We start from the raw sequence: 17,022 nt of genomic DNA, 5'->3' as shown, positions 1-17,022 counted from the left end.
ACTGATGTTGGCAGGTGCCGTTGTTCTCGGGGGGCGTTTTCCTCACTCGCGGTGGGACAGCGCCGGGGGAGACGGCGCGGACGGCGGGCGGGCGCAGGCGGGGCTACCGGCCCGGCGATCGCCGCGGGCAGCCCTGCGAGGACCCCAGTCCCAGTGAAGCCTGCAGCCCCTGAGGCGCGCGATGAAGCCCAGACCCGCGAGGTTCGTGGACAACAGGCTGAAACAGCGAGTCGTGCAGGTGGATATTGGGTGCGACCCTTTCTCGGGGACTCCCAGGCCAGCCGGGACCAGCCGCCCCCCGAGGCCCGTGTCCTGGGCGGTGCGCGGGTCGCCCTTCTGCCGCGGCGGGGCTGCCGGGAGCCGGGGTCCGGGCAGGTGTAGCCCCTGAGGAGAAGGGGAAGGGGCGGGTGCAGCCCCGGAGAAGCGGGGTCCGGGCAGGTGCAGCCCCGGAGGAGCCGGGACGGGGGCGGGTGCAGCCCGGGAGGAGCCGGGGAAGGGGCGGGTGCTTGGCCTGGATCTGACAGTGTAACAGGCTCTTTGCCTCCGGGTTTTTCATTTCTGTACTCATCTGTAGAAAGCGATGTGTCTAAATGTCTTGCAGTGGCACAGTCTGCAAGCAGTCTTAGGAGGACGGAGAGATTTCTCTTGATTCTGCACTCTGGGAGCTATATTTTCTCTTTTTCTTTTACTTTGTCAGTGCTGTAGTCTCCTTTTTGGATGGGTCTCTTCCTACCAAACTCACTAAGTAAGTGTTGGGAGTGCCCAGAGCTCCTGTGCGGTTTCTCTATCCTCATACTCCTCTTACCTGGTTACTAGGTGATCTTGTTCGGTCTAAAACCTTTAAATACTATCTGTATCTATACATTCACTAAAATTACTATAAATAGAAAATTCAATATAAATATGAATATATAAACATAAATTCAATGAAAATATAGTCACTTTTTAATTTTTTTAAAGATTTTATTCATTTGAGAGAGAGAGAGAGCACGAGTTGGCAGGGCAGAGGGAGAGGGACAAGCAGACACCCCTCTGAACAGGGATCCTAAGGCTGTGGGGCTCTGTTCCAGGACCCTGGGATCATGACCTGAGCCGAAGGCAGACTCTTAACCAACTGAGCCACCCATAACCAACTGAGCCACCCAGGTGTCCCTGTATATTCATGTTAAATACTATCTATATATTCCAAGACTCATCTGTCCAGTGTGGATTTTATCTTGAATATCCAGCTGCCTACTCGACATTTCCTCTTGAATGATGAGTATCTCCCACAACATACCCATACTGAATATTTTGATATTCTCCTCCAAACACATCCTTTCCCAATGTTCTCTATTTCAGTAAATGACACTACCATCCATCAGTTATCAGGGTCAAAAACCGTAACAACCATTACTACCCCTTTGTTTCTCTTTCTGTAACCAATTAGTCAGGAATTTATCTGGCTTTACCATCGAAATATATTCTAAACCCAGCCCCTCCTTCCCGACTGTGCCTCCAATCATCGTAGCCCAAACCACTTTGATCTCTGCTTTTAGTTCTACCTAAGGTCTGTTCTTCGCAGGGCAGCCAGGGAGGTCCTTTTAAACGGAGCTTGGCAGGGCCCTGCTCAGAAAACCCCTTCAGTGGACTCCCAGAGTATCTAGAGAAAAACCATCCTACAGAGTCTGACATAGTCTGGCCCCGTCTACTTTTTTATTCTGTTTCCTTCTTTTTTTTTCTTTAATATTTTATTTATTTATTTATTTGAAAGTGAGAGAGAGAATGAGCAGGGAAAGGGGCAGAGAGGGAGACAGAAGCAGACTCCCCACTGAGTGGGGAGCCCGATACGGGACTCCATCCCAGGACCCTGGGATCATGACCTGAGCCGAAGGCAGACACTTAACCGACTGAGCTACCCGGACGTCTCTCCTGTTTCCTTCTGCTGTCCGCCTTGCTTTCACCGTCCTCACTACACTGACCTCAGACATGCCAAGCACAGGCCCTTCGCTCCTAATGGCAGAATCCAGTGGCCGTTCTCAGCTCTTCACCATTTCACATTATGTTTTTCTCTATTGCTTTTGCTTTGGCTCATTATGAAAACAGTAGGTTCTTATGGTTTAAAATAGAAGGGACAGAGGGACATAAAAGAAAAAGAATTCCTTCATCTTCATTTCTGTAGGGGTACCCGTGGCGAGTTTCTATTTTATCTTAAAATTTTGTACGCATGTACGCACTTATGTCTATATATATGTGTGTATATATTCACACGAACAGGCTCATCTATTCTGCTTTTTTTCACTTAGTGGTATATTTTAGGCTTTTTCCCACAAGTAGTACATTTGTCTCCTTTTAACAAGCATATCAGTTATTTATTGCTGCATAACAGACCACCCCCAAATGTAGCCTATTAAAGTGGTTGTATTTCTGCTGCCATCAAGAAACTGTTTGACTTGTAGTGGATATGAGATGCACACAAATATGTCTAAGTCAGAATTAACTGTAGTAAATGACAGCATGCTCTAGGAATCCAGAGAAGGAGAAGACTCACTAGACCAGTCTGCTTTGGATACCTGGTCTCTTGTCACTGGAGGCATTTATGCTCAGACCATTATCCTGTTAAGGATTCTTGAGAAGAAACTGCTGTCTGAAGTCAGGCATACCTTGACTGGATGACCAGCAAGCATTGAAACATGGAAGTTGGTAGACATTCTGGGTTTGAAATCTGGCCCTGTAATTTACATGCTGCCAAGTAAATATCTTTTAAAGTTTCTTTGAGACTTTCCCATCTATAAAATGGGGGAAACTAACCTCCCTCATGGAACTGTGAGTGCTGCTAGAAGAACGTGTCAAAGGCCCTGCAACAGGTGCATGGAGCCCTCAGTTTCTTGGGAGTTTTTCACGGTGCCTCTAGGCCAAGTAATACCTACTCGGTTTATTAAGTAGTTAGGTTCAAGCCGCTTCCTGACTGTTTAATCCAGATAACTTAGTAGCTTTTTGAAAAAATGGTATATAAAAATAGAAGGAAAATTAATATAGTTGTGTTCCATTTTTAAACAGTCACACTTAACCAGTGGGGTTTGTCAGATTGACCCTGACACTCTCATTTCCTGTTCCACATTAATTTTTTTTTTTAAGATTTTATTTATTTATCTGGCAGAGACAGCCAGCGAGAGAGGGAACACAAGCAGGGGGAGTGGGAGAGGAAGAAGCAGGCTCCCAGTGGAGGAGCCTGATGTGGGGCTCGATCCCATAACGCCGGGATCACGCCCTGAGCCGAAGGCAGACGCTTAACTGTGGTACCCAGGCGCCCCCCACATTAATTTTTGCAAGGGATTTACTTACAGCAACTGCTGAAAACCCAGTTTTGCAAAGATCTGACATCATCCAAAGGTGATTTAATATTGAGACCATGAATTGTCTCAGGCTAGAAGTTCCTGCAGTGTTGGACAGCTGGCAAATATTATGATGCTCCCTCAGATTTAAATAGCCCTTGATGCCCTTGTGAGCTTAGTGCTTTGTTCTGGGGTATTTGGGAATTTAGGATATAATAAGCCCTCACTTACTACCTCCTTATAGCTATTCTAGTTGTTGTTACTGTGCTGTCGTAGTGATTAATAATGTTAATTAAATTCTCTAATTCCAGGCTTGATAATTATGTAGTGATTTTTTCTTATGTTTCTGATACGCTTAATAATGAAGAGTGTACATTAAAGCATAACATGTTTGAATAGCTCAATCTCCGATTAAAATCACTGAGTTTGAAATACTGAGTGTTGAACGTTTGTCATATTTTCTGTTTTAGTACCTCACCAGTAACAGATGTGGCAAATACGTGGACATTGGAGTCTTAGCATCTGATTTACAAAGAATGTACAGGTAAAAAGCTATAGTCTCCAGATTCTTGTCTTTATTTTCAGTTTCCATCCTGCCCAATTTTTTTTTTTTTAAATATTTTATTTATTTATTTTGACAGAGAAAGAGACAGCCAGCGAGAGAGGGAACACAAGCAGGGGGAGTGGGAGAGGAAGAAGCAGGCTCAAAGCGGAGGAGCCTGATGTGGGGCTCGATCCCATAATGCCGGGATCACGCCCTGAGCCGAAGGCAGCCACTTAACCGCTGTGCCACCCAGGCGCCCCATCCTGCCCGAATTTCTAATTGATATTAATTGCTGCTGGCATTCGTTCACCAGTCCATAAGTTTAGAATTCAATTTTGTTATACAGAGATTTATCAATTTATGCAAGATGCTGTTCTTGTTACTAAGGGGAATGGCTGCTGCTTCTCTTTCAGTACCTTACAGTCTGGTCAGGAGTATTGCCTCTTGGGGCGCCTGGGTGGCTCAGTCGTTAGGCATCTGTCTTCAGCTCTGGTTGTGATCCCTGGGTCCTGGGATCGAGCCCCACATCAGGTTCCCTGCTCTGTGGGAAGCCTGCTTCTCCTTCTCCCACTCCCCCTGCTTGTGTTCCCTCTCTTGCTGTCTCTCTCTGTCAAATAAATAAATAAAATCTTAAAAAAAAAAAAAAAGGAGTATTGCCTCTTTTCCTGTCTCATTGAAGAATTAAAACCATCAAGCATGATCTCCCCGAGCTTCCTGGCTACCTTGAAATGTCTCCAGGCTTCCCCCTAAAGATTCAGTTTTTCTCTTGTGTCTCTAACCCCACCTTTCCTGATACCTCACTCCATGAATTATCACCACTTTGTGTATTTCAGAGTCTCTGTTTTCTTCTTGTTAGTATACTAGTTTGCTAGGACTGCCATAAAAAAGTATCAGAGGCAGGGGATCTTAAACAACAGAAGTTTGAGGCCTCGCAGTTGTGGAGGCAGGAAGTCAGCGATTGATCAAGGCGTTGGTGGGGTTGGTTTTTCCTAAGGTTTTTCCTTGGCTTGCGGGTGGCTGTCTTCTACGTGTCCTCACGTGGTCTTTCCTCTGTGCGTCTGTCTGTATCCTAATCTCTTATTCTTATTTTTTTAAGATTTTATTTTTAAGTAATCTCTACACCCAACGTGGGGCTCAAACTCATAACCCCGAAATCAAGAGTCTTGTGCTCTACCAGCTGCGCCAGCTAGGCACTTCTCTTACTCTTTAAAAACACCAATCATATCGGATTAATTTGCTTCAGTGCTCTGGCCTGTGGGCCCACTAGGATGGCCACCCTGTCCTTTGGATCCGAGGAGGAGACAGTGTGCTCCCTGGACCTGGGCTCCCTGGGCCCAAGCTGGTGGTCACAGCCCTCCAACCTCTGAGCTTCCTTTAGAGTCATTTATCCCTTTCTTTGAAGGGTCATTTGTGTCCACAGCTGATGGCCCATTCTGTAGAATCCCAGAACTCCAGCAGCATTCCTTTGCTTCATCCTTCCTGTCTCTTCCAGTACAAGCTGCCAGTGTTTCTGATGCTGTAACCCCATCTCTAATCAAGAAAAATTTATGGGGTTCCTGGGTGGCTCAGTCACTTAAAGGTCTGCCTTCAGCTCAGGTTGTGATCTCAGTGTCTTGGGATCAAGCCCCATATTAGGCTCCTTGCTCAGCAGGGAGTCTGCTTGTCCCTCTCCCTCTGCCCCTCCCTCCTGTTCGTGAGCTCCCTCTTTCGCTCTCAAATAAATAAGTAAAATCTTTAAAAAAAAAAAAAAGAAAAATTTACCATAGTGAAAATGTAAACGCAGAAGTTGCTTGAAAATAAGCTTATGGTCAGGCTGAATACAGTGAAATACTTACATACTTGTGCAAATTAATGTGATCAATTTAGACTGAGTTTAATGGGAAAATGTTGGTGGAGACCACTGTACTGAGATTCTTGTTATGTTTTTCAGTGTAGACTATGGTCGAAGAAAAAGGAATGCTTTTAGGATTCAGGTAGAAAAAGGTGAGTCTTTTAGCGTTAGAGCTGAATTATTAATGAAGTTAAAAAATTGTTTTAGCTCATGACATTTTTCTTTTTGTTTCAGTATTTAACATAATTACTAGTGAGAAAGAACTTAAGGATCTAACAGAATTAGAAGATGAACATCTGGCAAAAAGAGCAAGACAAGGCGAAGAGGATAATGAGTAAGGATTACAGAAAAGGGGGCATTTTTCTTAAGCATGGACCCAATCACATTACATTCCTATTTGTAAAATTTTCAGTGGTTCTTCATTGCCACCAAGGCCGCATGTAATACTTACCTAACGTCTCTAGACCTTTGCTTCAGGCCTGCTGAATGCTCACAGTTGCCTACAGAGGACACATCCTTGTGCCTTTGTATGAATGGCTTTTTGTAGCTGGAGTGTTCATTTCCCCACCATGAACTGCCACCCAGCCCTCAAACGGCCATGGCAGTGCCTTTGTTGGGCCTTCTTAGACGCCTTTCTGCGTGTTTCCTTAACTCCTGGTTACAGATACTTGTTATGATGCTTGTCTTGTGGTGTTGAGATTGTTACATGTGTATCTGCAACAGACCTGTCTCGTTATCTTTGTTTTTCTCTGCCCTAATACAATGCCAGATACGTAAAAAGGTACCAACTAATTTTGTCATTTAAGAAATAATATTGAGGGTTTTTATCATGAATGCTTTTTATGCACTTAATGAAAGATTTCATGATATTTTTCTCCCTTCGTTCTGTTAGTTTGGTGAATTACGTTGATTTTTTGAGTGTTAAGCCAGTCTTGCATCCTGGGATACACCCTACTTGGTCCTGATGTATTATCCTTCTTAGATGTTGTTAAGTCCTGTTTGTTAATCTTTTTCTGTACATGGTTATGTCTGTATTCATATTGGTCTGAATTTTTTTCTTTTTTGCAACGTCTTCATCAGATTTTGATATTAGGGTTATACTGGCTTCATAATAATTAGTTGGAAAATGTTGTTTTGTCTGTGTTTGACGAAAAAGTTAGTGTAATGTTAATGTTCTTTCTTAAATAATTTGTTAGAATTCAGCTAGAATTCATCTTGGCCTAGAGGCTTCTTTTTGGAAAGGATTTAGGTAACTAAGTTTGCTAGATCTAGGACTTTTCCTATTTTCTTTTTCTTCTTTTATCAGTGTTGGTAAATTGGTGTGTGTGTGTGTGTGTGTGTGTTTTAAGATTTTATTTATTTGAGAGAGAGAGAGTGAGCATGAGCAGAGGGGAGAGGCAAAGGGAGAGGGAGAAGCAGGCTCCCTGTGATCATGACCCGAGCTGAAGGCAGACGCTTAACCGATGGAGCCACACAGGCACCCCTGGTAGATTGTACTTTTAAAGGAACGTGTCCATTTCAGCTAAGGTGTGGAATTTGTTGGCATGAAGTTTTCAAGATATCCTCTCATTTTTCTTTTATGTCTATAGGGTCTGTGTTGGTAGCTCCTTTTCACTTTGCTGCCTTTTCATTTGGATTTACCATCATTTTCTTAACTAGTTCTGTATTCATGGACATTTGGTTGTTTCCAGTTTTGCACTATCGTATGTATAGTAAATAATCCTTTAGCACATGTGTGTTTGTATACATTTCTTTGGTTTTTTAATGTTTAATTCCTGAAGTGGTGTTTCTGGGCTTAAAGATGTATTTTTGAGATTTCTGGCACATCTGGAGTTGTCTTCCAAACAAAGTTGCCTGGGTTCATACTCCCATCAGCTTTGTATAAATTGTGCATTTCTTTGCACCCTTGTGGTCCTAGTGGTACTATTCTTTAATCTTTGCCAGTTTCATGGGCAAAAATTGATTTTTTAAAAAAGATTTTATTTATTTATTTGCCAGAGAGAGAGAGAGAGAGAGCACAAGCAGGGTGAGAGGCAGAGGGAGAAGCATGCTCCTCGCCAAGCAGGGAGCCCAATGCAGAACTCAATCCCAGGACCCTGGGATCATGACCTGAGCCAAAGGCAGATGCTTAATGACTGAGCCACGCAGGCGCCCCCAAAATTGATATATTTTTATTTGTAGTTTTTGGAGAACTAGTGAGGTTAGATTTTTGACTGTTTCATGTTTCCTCTGTTAGTTTCTTGCTTATGGGTTTTGTCTTTCATTTGAGAGGTATTTGAATTTTCTATAATAGTTGTCAGATCCATTTGTATAAAATAGCACCTCCTTTTATATGTTTTACAGATTGCTCCATTTTGCCATTTGTCTTTTATTTTTGTTTAAAGTGTCTTGATTGGAGAAGTCCTGCATCTTTACCTAGTCAGATCTGTCAGTCTTTTCCTTTATGGTTGATGCTGATGTGCTTAGAAAGACCTCTATCACAGGAGTATATGGGATAATTACCCGTACTTTTTCCTTGTTTATTTATAGCATTACATTTCACTCTTTTTTTTTAAGATTTTATTTATTTATTCGACAGAGATAGAGACAGCCAGCAAGAGAGGAACACAAGCAGGGGGAGTGGGAGAGGAAGAAGCAGGCTCACAGCGGAACAGCCTGATGTGGGGCTCGATCCCATAACGCCGGGATCACGCCCTGAGCCGAAGGCAGACGCTTAACCGCTGTGCCACCCAGGCGCCCCTACGTTTAACTCTTTAATCCATTTGTAATTAACTTTGTAGGGTGTGACTCCTAGGGCAAGATGTGTTTTTTTTCCCAAATAGTTGAATAATCTACCTTCTTTACATTGATTAGAAATGTCCAAACTTACATTATTAGAATTTAATGAATAACAAAAGAATTCATGTCTTAATTATAAAGGTGGGTCATAGCATTCATGTAAACCTTTTTACTTAGGAAGAGTCCTTTTCTTAATTATTTTCTAGAGATATTTTAATCTTTAGATTAAATAAATCTTTAGGTAAAGATATTTAAGATATTAAATAGTAGCAGGGTCCTGTTATTACTTGAAGCTATTAAATATCAGCTCTGGGTTTTTTTTTTTTTTTTTTTTTTTTTTTTTAAGATTTTATTTATTTATGTGACAGAGAGACAGCCAGCGAGAGAGGGAACACAGCAGGGGGAGTGGGAGAGGAAGAAGCAGGCTCCCAACGGAGGAGCCCGATGTGGGACTCGATCCCGGAACGCCAGGATCACGCCCTGAGCTGAAGGCAGACGCTTTAACGACTGCGCTACCCAGGCGCCCCAAGCTCTGGGTTATGATGAACTGACATTGCATTCTCAGTTTGTAGTTATTAGGATTTATGCCTGTTCCTCACTGTATGATAGAAAACCTCTTGTACCTTCATTTCTCATGGACAGGCTTGGGAAAATTCCACCTGGTCACATGGCTGGGTCATGTGGAATTTGTGAATTTGTTACGCAGTTACGTAATTATGGCTCGCTGGAATATTTCCTTTTTTTGGTGTCTGATAGTCCTAATGAGACCCTTGGTTCTGATAGGAATTTGCGTTTCACTTTTCTTTATTGCTAGGATTAAGACAACCACAATGTATTAAGCATGTATTATGTACTCTAAGGACTTGGTGAGCTTCTGTTGAATCCTCTAATAACCCATTGAGGTGGACATTATTTATTCTCCCTCTTTATAGATAGGGAAGCTGATCTTCACAGAGTTTAAGTAGAAGCTAGTAACCAGCAGCGTCGTAGTTTGAATCCAGATTTCTCTTAACTCCAAAGCCTGGACCCTTAACCACCATAATAGTTCACCTTAGGATATTTTTTGTTTGGGGTAGTCATTTATTTAGGATGTGGGAGAAAAGCCTTTAAAATGTTTCTTTTCCTTTTCTTACTGAGGTTTACTGAAAGCTATTCAGATGACGATTCAAATATGGAAGATTACCCAGATCTGCAGGTAAACCAGACATTTAATGGACCCACTTTGTTTTGTTTAATCATTATGAACCCTCCTTTCAAAAAAAAATCAGTATGGAATAGAATCAGAGACGTCGAACATCTCCATCAATAAATAATTGAATACTTGCTGTGTATGGCATGGAAGAATTCTCTGGAAGACCATCCTTTCAGTATTTGTGTCTATAGTCTATTTTGTAGGGAAAAAAGGCGGAAGAGAGTGGCCAGAAATAAGGGCACATGGGAAGAGAAAGGGGAATTAAGAGTAAAAATTGAGAAAAGGATACATTTTCTGCCAAAGGGCTGGCGTTACCAAGAAGTAGGCTTTGATTAAAGGGAAATGTAGAAATAGTATGCTAGATGATTTGTAACTTACTCTATTTTTTCCCCAATGGTAATTCAGTTTTTTAATTTATTAACAAAGTCAGGATGATAATGAGTTATATCTGATTGAGTATTGAATTGATAGGATAGCAGTGACTCTCCTCGACAACCAGCTCATTTTCGTACATGATTCTGTTGTATTTTTTAAAAGCGAGCTTACTTACTTGGTTTTATTTAAGTTCCGTTTATGAATTGGTGCATTATCTTGAGGTTAAGGGGGGGACACTATTTATGAACAGTAAATGTGTGTTTGTGAAGCGTCTTATTGTGGACCTCGGTGTTTTCTGGCTGAAATGCTATAAGAGGAGCTGCGGGAAATGGAATATATGGGTAACTAGCCTTCCACAAGTACCTTCCAGTAATTCATGCTAACATCGTGTTTCTGCCAGGCAGCAAATCACATGAACAGCTCCCTGCTCTCCTTATATCGGAAAGGACATCCTGATTCCATTTCAAGTGCTCCTGAGATGGAGCCCAGAGAAACCACTGGCTCGACCCCGTGGACACCTTCTGACGCAGGCTCCATCCCGTTGAAGGCCCCGGCCAGCGGTTCTGAGGGAGGCTGGTTTACCGACAGAGCTGGTGTAAAGACAGACGTGACAGACGAGAAGAGTACTCATAAGAAGCCAGCATCTGAGATAGAGGTATTTCTGTAGTGCAATTTTAGCCCCAAGTAGTCAGGGCGCTTTATCATCTTCTCACTGAATGTAACATCAGCAGATTCTTGTGTTTCATGAAGGGTGTGGGAATTTGGAAGCACACGGAAAACGTGGTTACATCCTGTTACTGCCACCATTTCTGTCCAGGTCCAAGCCTTAACTACTAAAATAACCTCCCCCCAGTTTATTCTCCACACACAGATGTCGTTTTGTTTTGTTTCTTAAGATTTTATTTATTTATTTGAGAGAGTGTGAGAGGAAGAAGTAGAATCCCCGCTGAGCAGGGAGCCCGATGTGGGACTCGATCCCAGGACCCTGACATCATGACCTGAGCTGGAGGCAGATGCTTCACTGACTGAGCCACCCAGGGGCCCCACAGATGTTGTTTTTGCAAGTCAGATTGTTCTCATTCATGTATTAAAAATGGCTTCATTCAGTCTGGAATCGAAGGCCTTACAGCGGCCAGGAAAGCCTGTGTGTGCGCCGCTGCTCTGCTGGTCCTTCAGTCATCTCCTTGGCTGCCGTGGGCTTGCCTTTTTTCTAAAATGCGCCACACATGCTCACCTGGGGCATGTGCCCTTGTGCTTCTGTCTGGAACTGTCCCCAGATTCCAGTGACTCACATCTTGTTTCCCTGTGATCTTGGCAGCATCCTTCCTCGACGTGTAAAATACCACGTTGTTGGATACTTTTTCCTGACCCTGCTCATCTCCTTTTCATCAGGCACTTAGGACCACTTAGAACTTACTGTGTAATTGTTTCATTGAGTTTTTTCTTTGACTTTCTCCACTAGAACGTCAGCTTCAGGGGAGCAGGACCTTTTGTTTGTTTAATAGTGTCTCCATGGCTAAAATGGAGCTAACAGGGCACCTGGGTGGCTCATTCGGTTGAGTGTCTGAATCTTGGCTTTGGCTAAGGTCATGATCTCAGGGTTCTGGGATCGAGCCCAACATAGGGCTCTGCACTGGGCTTGGAGCCTGCTTGAGATTCTCTCTTTCCCTCTGCCCCAACTCGTGCATGTGTGTGTGTGCTTTCTCTCTCTCACTCTCTCTCTCATTCTCTCTTGGTCTCTCTAAAATAAATAAATAAAATCTTCAAAAAAGAATAAAAAGAATAAAAAACAAAATACACCTGACATTTAGTTGTTTGTTGAATTAGTGCCTGAGGAGTCTTCCAAGGTGCATTTACTGGTGCGAGTTCAAGAATAGGTACTTTGGGCGTGTGTTACGGAAGGTTGGTCGTTGTCGGAGAAAGGGAAGTTAGTGCTAAACCAGCCTGTGGCTCGCTCATTTTGAGCTTAGGGTAATGCCTTGAGGGAGCCTGCACAAATGGGTACACCACGAAAACGCAGAGAATAAGTAGACACTTTTTTTTTAACCTTTCTAAGTTGAACTATACCATACATAAAAGTAAAGCTGGGTGAATTATCACAGGGTGAACACACTGGGCACCAACCTTAACTGTTTTTAACTCCTGACAGAAGGAGAGAGGATTCACAGTAATCTGTCCCACACTAGTCCCTGAGGATGCCCCTGGGGCTCACCGTCCAGCGTGCTAAGTGCTAGCCACGTGTGGCTCTTGAGCACTCAGAATGTGGTTAGTGTAAATGAGGGACTGAATTTTTAACTGAAATTTATAAAATAATGGTCAATTCGATTATTATAAAACTTCTAAGTCTCTTTGGAACAACTTGGGTATGTAAATCTACTCTTTCAGCTGTAAATTTTATGAAACCTAGATACAGATTATTTCCCATTACAATTTAGTGTCTGAGGGGCGCCTGGATGGCTCAGTTGTTAAACATCTGCTTTCGCCTAAGGTCATAATCCTGGGGTCTTGGGATCGAGCCCCACATCGGGCTCCCTGCTCAGTGGGGAATCTGCTTCTCCCTTTCCCTCTGCCTGCCGCTCCGCCTGCTTGTGCTCACTGTCTTCTATCAAATAAATAAATAAAATCTTAAAAATATTTAGTGTCTGAGTTGAGATGTGCTATGGTCATAAAGTACACATTGGTCTTTGAAGACTTGCTATAAAAAACAACATAAGACCTCGATTTTTTATACTGATTATATGTTGAAATGATAACATTTTGAATATATTTGATTAAATGCTAAATTAATTTCACTTGTTGCTTTTTCCCTTTTTTAAATGTGGTGGCTCCTAGAACATATTTAAAATTATGTGGCATTGTGTTTCTCTTGGACAACGCAATGTAAGTGGTTTCCAAGAACCAAGACTTTTGACTTGGCAAAACCTTTCTCCTTTTGAATTATTAATGGACCTTTTCCAAATCTCTACATTAATCATCTGTTTTTAGAGATGGTTATTGCAAGGTTAAGGAAATAGCTCAACTCTTGTGTTGAATCATACTTTTTTTATGGCTTTTAAAGCAGCTCCATAGTCCTGTTTAATTTAGTGACTCATCAGACATCACATGAAGACCCACTGGTAAAAGCCTCAGTGAGAAGTACAAGGTGAACGTCAGTGTTTCAACCCCAGAAGCTCACAGTTCTGTGAGAGACACAGAAGTGGTCACGTACAAGGCAGATTGTGGCAGGCTATCATGCACTTGCAAATTCAGTGTTCTAGGAATGTGAGGAAGAGATTATTTCTAAGTAGAAGAGTCTGGAAAGGAAGGTTTTATGTACAGGATAGAAACTCAGCTTTCCCTTTGGAAAAGGCCGATCCCCAGCAGGGACCATGCCTGAGCACAGAGGTCGGGCATAGGTGCCAGTGCCCGGCCGGGATTGCATTCTATTCAGTCATGCCCATCTTGAAGAAGACATCACAGGTACTGTGATTTCAAGCGAGGCATATTGAAATTTCTTTTCTTTCCAGGATCCCAAAGATGCTTCTCTTCTGGAGAGTAATGAAAAAAGGAAAGGTAGGCTGAAGAGCAAAGGAAGCAAAAGGAAGAAAGACCTTCAGGAAGCAGATGGAGAAATAGAAGCTGTCCTGCAGCGGAAAGGTGAGCTGCGAGTCCCGGGGAACAGGGTGGCAAGTGGGCTTCCGGGGGGGTAGGGTGGCGCGTGGGCTTTGCAGGATGGGGTGGCCAGCTGCGAGTCCCCAGGATGGGGGTAGGGGAGAGGGGAAGTGAGCAGGCTTCAGGAGAGGTGTCCTCAGTCCCAGCCCTCATGCTTGGACCTGCTGTGTGCTGCGATGTCTATGAGAAAAGCCTTCAGTGTCCCATGGACCTCAGTTTACTTAGATATTATTCAGTAGAACTCTGAGTTTCTACTGAGTCACTCATCTTTTCTTCTCTTTTATGTACCAGCTAAAGCCAAGGGGCTAGAGTTACGGGTCTCCAAGGTGAAGTTTGAAGATGTTGGAGGCAATGATACGACGTTGAAGGTCAGTTTGAGTGCAGAATTTTACTCGGGTGGGCTTACTGCCGATCAATTATTCAAACAAAGTCTGCCTCTTTGTTTCTGGTAGGAGCTGGGTGTGGAGAGGAGCCTGGGGAGGGGAGAAGGGCAAACCTGACTTGGACCTTCAGTATGCTGAGGGGTAAAGGCAGCATAGTACCTTCCACTTTTCTACCACGGGGATTATGGTGTGCGGAAGATGCGTGCTTCATGAGTGATACTGCTGTAGCAGAAGTAGCAGTGATGGTTAATGTTTACTTAGTGTCTGCTCTGTTCCACTTACCACGTGTCATGTCTGCGAGGCTTCAAGGTAGATGGTATGACAGCTGGGGAAGAGAGGGCGTGGAGAGGTTCCAGCCAGAGTCGCCCGTTAGGCACCAGAGCTGGACTTCAGCCTTGGCTTCAAACTTGCTGAAAGAGGAGGCTGTTTCCTTCCATTCTCCTCTTGGGCCGAGAAAGACATCCTTCCTGTCCATTCCCTCCAGGAAGTCTGCAAAATGCTCATCCACATGCGTCACCCCGAGGTATACCAGCACCTGGGCGCCACCCCGCCGCGCGGAGTCCTCCTTCACGGGCCACCGGGCTGCGGGAAAACGTTGCTGGCACACGCCATTGCTGGGGTGAGGTTTGCCCACACGCCTTTGCTTGCATAGCTTTTGTTCCATGTGTCTTTGTTGTTCCTCTTTGGTCAACTTGAACCAGACTTGGCATATTCTCCGGAGGATCGACTTCGCTGCATTTCTCGCCGTCGTGCTGCTGTTTGTGAGATGCTGTTTGTTTTCGTGCAGCCAGTTATTTAGATGGCAGGGTTGGGTGGGAAGTGAGGTAACGTGGGTGTAAACAGCCTTTTTAAAAAAAGTTTTTTTAAAAGATCTTTATTTATTTGAGAGAGCACATAAGCAGGGGGAGCAGCAGGGAGAAAGGGAGAAGCAGACTCCCTGCCGGGCAGGGAGCCCCATGTGGGGCTCTATCCCGGGACTTCTGAGATCATGACCTGAGCTGAAGTCAGATGCTTACCTGACTGAGCCACCCAGGCGCCCCTGTAAACACCATTTTTTTGAAAAGCAGCTTATGTTTTAGTTACTTTTCTTTCCTTTTAAGCCAGTGGTTCTCAAAAGCAGTAAGCAGTAAATAAGAAAACTAAAGATTGTGTTGTTTTTCACAGAGCTAAATTTACTCAAAATTTCCATCCAGACTCATGTTCTTATACTTCTCTTTTTTTAGATTTTTTTTTTTATTTTTATGTAATGTCTTCACCCAACGTGGGGCTCGAACTCATGACCCTGAGATCAGAAGTCCCATGCTCCACTGACTGAGGGAGCCAGGAGCCCCACATTCTTATACTTTTTAGTGTTAAAATAGCCTTTCTAAAATGGTGATCATACGTAGGTGGCAAAATGAAAAGGTAGCAATCTTATTTTCATCCCATCAGATTTTTCGGAAAGTGTGTTGGGTGGTAAAATGCACAGCGTCTGAGTGACTTCAGTTTGAGGAATACTGTTTTATACCAGTGACAAATAGGTTAGTGCTCTGTGCAGGGAGCTCGTTCTTACAGGAGAACTGATAGATTTGCCTCATTTGTTCCTTGGTTGAGTAAATTGTTGTGTGGCTGCCGCAAGGCAGACGTTGAAATACAGCAATGAGTACAGCAATCCCAGTCTCGTAGCAGAGGCCACGTGAGGCAGCCCTCACACAAGTAAACGTATGCAGTCACAGCGGTCGCGAGTGGGAGACTTAGGGTGCAGCATGTGGGCTGGTATCTCCAGGGGTGCCGTGGCTGAGGCAGTGATTTGCAGAACGACAGGAGGATGCAGGCAGGCTGCTTGCCGTGTGTGCTGGTGGGGCGGCCATGCTTGCCCCTTCTTCACGTCGGGAGCCTGTCCTCTGACTGTAACGGGCTCCTTCCCTGGAAGCAGGGGTGACACACTCCAGTTGGCCCATGGAACACAACTGTGTCACGATCCCTGCCCTTCCTTCCCAGCAGATAAATAGCGGGAATTGTTCTGGCTCGTCTCTAAGCAGGGGAGAACCTCTTTCTGGAGAGTCTAGACCCTTGACTCAGAAGAGGTGACAACAGGGTTGCACAGTGCCTTCTATAAAGTGAAAACAAGTGGCAGGTGTCCAGTCGCTGTGTTTGATAAAACTATAGATTTTTTTTTTAATGTTTTTTTATTATATTATGTTAGTCACCATACAGTACATCCCTGGTTTCTGATGCAAAGTTCGATGATTCATTAGTTGCGTATATTTAACAACGTTTCTCATCAGACCAACACAGAAAGCTGGAAGTTTCTCAGAAAATCATGCATTCAAACAGTGACATTTTTTTTTAAAGATTTTATTTATTTATTTGACAGAGACAACGAGAGAGGGAACACAAGCAAGGGGAGTGTGAGAGAGAGAAGCAGGCTTCCCACCGAGCAGGGAGCCCGATTCAGGGCTCGATCCCAGGACCCTGGGATCATGACCTGAGCTGAAGGCAGACGCTTAACAGCTGAGCCACCCAGGTGCCCCTCAAACAGTGACATTTTGAGAGAGGGCCTGAATAAGGAACAGGGAGGGAAGATCAACGCTGACAATGTGGTCATCCTCTCATGTGTTTCTCTCCAGGAACTGGACCTCCTGATTCTGAAGGTAGCTGCCACGGAGATTGTATCCGGAGTGTCTGGGGAGTCTGAGCAGAAGCTGAGGGAGCTGTTTGAGCAGGCCGTGGTGAGTCCCACACACGTCGGGCCGCCCGCAGTTATGACCGAGAGCCCGTGATGCCTAAATGCTTCAAGTAGATTCACGGGTGCAGACTGTTGGCTAAACTCATCTGTTTAATCTGAAATCAAGCATGAGTGTAATTGCTGACAAGTTCAGGCTGTCATAGCCAGTGGTTGTATGTCGAAAACAGATTATCCTGGTGGTATTTCCTTTCACTTTTATTTTCCCCAAATTAAGTTTAGCAAACAA

General features: G+C 43.9%; 1 protein-coding gene across 4 annotated transcripts in view; it reads left to right on the top strand.

The window, feature by feature from the left end:
* The first annotated feature begins 56 nt into the window (after positions 1-56).
* NVL (nuclear VCP like) overlaps positions 57-17,022 on the top strand; it is a 102,433-nt gene continuing 85,467 nt past the window's right edge. For 3 of the 4 annotated variants that reach the window (XM_087859203.1, XM_045796984.2, XM_087859211.1), the window contains exons 1-10: positions 85-238; positions 3,785-3,858; positions 5,789-5,841; positions 5,924-6,023; positions 9,605-9,662; positions 10,435-10,689; positions 13,541-13,670; positions 13,977-14,053; positions 14,553-14,687; positions 16,678-16,779. In XM_087859203.1, the coding sequence (XP_087715329.1) occupies positions 182-238; positions 3,785-3,858; positions 5,789-5,841; positions 5,924-6,023; positions 9,605-9,662; positions 10,435-10,689; positions 13,541-13,670; positions 13,977-14,053; positions 14,553-14,687; positions 16,678-16,779 (1,041 nt within the window). In that variant the 5' untranslated portion in view covers positions 85-181. Of the gene's footprint in view, positions 239-3,784; positions 3,859-5,788; positions 5,842-5,923; positions 6,024-9,604; positions 9,663-10,434; positions 10,690-13,540; positions 13,671-13,976; positions 14,054-14,552; positions 14,688-16,677; positions 16,780-17,022 lie in introns of all 4 variants that reach the window. The other variant, XM_087859204.1, reaches the window with a different exon arrangement.

Source organism: Ursus americanus, chromosome 2 (genome assembly GCF_024610735.1).
Source record: "Ursus americanus isolate L20-20 chromosome 2, mUrsAme1.1.p, whole genome shotgun sequence".
NCBI lineage: Eukaryota > Metazoa > Chordata > Mammalia > Carnivora > Ursidae > Ursus > Ursus americanus.
This window is presented reverse-complemented; position numbering and strand designations above follow the sequence as displayed.